At 55.5% G+C, this 1,320-nt stretch overlaps 1 protein-coding gene across 1 annotated transcript in view; it reads right to left on the reverse strand.

Annotated features, from left to right (window-relative positions):
• Positions 1-800: 800 nt before the first annotated feature.
• LAMTOR5 (late endosomal/lysosomal adaptor, MAPK and MTOR activator 5) overlaps positions 801-1,320 on the reverse strand; it is a 4,723-nt gene continuing 4,203 nt past the window's right edge. The window contains 1 exon segment of the mRNA XM_009334756.1: positions 801-1,167. Coding sequence (XP_009333031.1) covers positions 1,107-1,167 — 61 coding nt within the window. The 3' untranslated portion in view covers positions 801-1,106.

Raw genomic sequence — 1,320 nt, forward strand, 5'->3', positions numbered from 1 at the left:
GCCCGAGGCCGGGTCGGTCGGCAGAATTAACACTGACCTCGAGAGGCGCGCAGGGCCCAGCCGCGCAGGGCCCAGCCGCGCAGAGCCCAGCCGCGCAGGGCGGGCTCGTCCCTCCTGCCCGTTTCATACACAGCAACGACTGCGCGACTGGGGAACGTCGCTGACAAGCGGGGCTGCTCCTAGTAGTAAAGCCAAAGCAGCGTGAATGTCGTTTTATCTCTGACCCAGCGCAGTTTGTTAGCTCACGCTCTGCTGTGAAGCTTCCCCTCCGCTTTACGCGCGGAGAGCTGCAGGCCAGCTCCTTTTCACTCCCTTACGCTTAGGAAGCATTTGAGTGTAGCAGATTTTTTGAGGGGAAAGCCCTTGCACAGGACTCTTTCCTCGCGCCATTTCAAATGCTCGAATCTGTGAGAAGAAGGGAGGCCTGGACTTGTGAGGGTGTTGTCAACGCCCGTTTACAGTTCACGCGGGGACCAGGCGGCACCGGCAGGGCCAGCAGGGTTTGAACCACAGGGGCCAGGAGGTTTGAACTTCAGTCCAAGGTACAGTAAGCAAGTAACTCCCGCACAGAACGTTTAACTAGAAGAGGCTAAACATTTCCTAGGAGAAATTCCTCGGAAAGTGTTTATACCTTTTCTACTGGAGGAGCCTCCGTTAACTGAAGCCTTTGTGCACTATTCCTCTTCTCTAGAGAAATTCTAATGAAGAAGGGATTGGGAGAAGTTACCTCACTTGGCTTTGGCAAGAAGGCAAAGCAATGGGCAGAGTTTTCACAGCCGGAGCAAAGAAAGCCAAGGCATGTTTTGCAGGTCGTTTATTGATTTCTCCAACAAATAAGGCCACGCACACACATACACCTCGTAGTATCTGACCATTACAAGAGCTTGGTGAGTGACCCACATTTCATCCTCAGCAGCACGCGTGCTAAAATGTGAGTTGGAGACCCCGATAGCTGCACAGGAGCCGTTAGGTGGAGAGGGAGAGCCTTCAGCCCAGGTTTGGTACTACAAGCACGTTCCGCCCTGGAGCAGCAGGGGAGAGTGGTTGTCCAGTGAGGAGGAGCTGGGCTGGAGGTGGGAGTGGAGCGCTGCGCAGGTTCCTGAAGGTCAGGATGCTAGCTTGTGCACTGCTACAGTGATGCTGTCGTGCTTCTGGATCATGATATTCCTAGAACAAGAAAAGTGCTGAGGCAGTTGAGAAACCAGCTGCGACGAGGAGGACCTGACGTGGGTGGGAAACCGGACAGGGGTATCCCTCAGCGGCCGCAGCAACCCCCAGCTCTGGTTGCCGCGTCTCTCCTGCCCCCTCCCATGACCAGCG

Source organism: Pygoscelis adeliae, unplaced genomic scaffold (assembly GCF_000699105.1).
Source record: "Pygoscelis adeliae isolate BGI_AS28 unplaced genomic scaffold, ASM69910v1 Scaffold482, whole genome shotgun sequence".
Taxonomy (NCBI): domain Eukaryota; kingdom Metazoa; phylum Chordata; class Aves; order Sphenisciformes; family Spheniscidae; genus Pygoscelis; species Pygoscelis adeliae.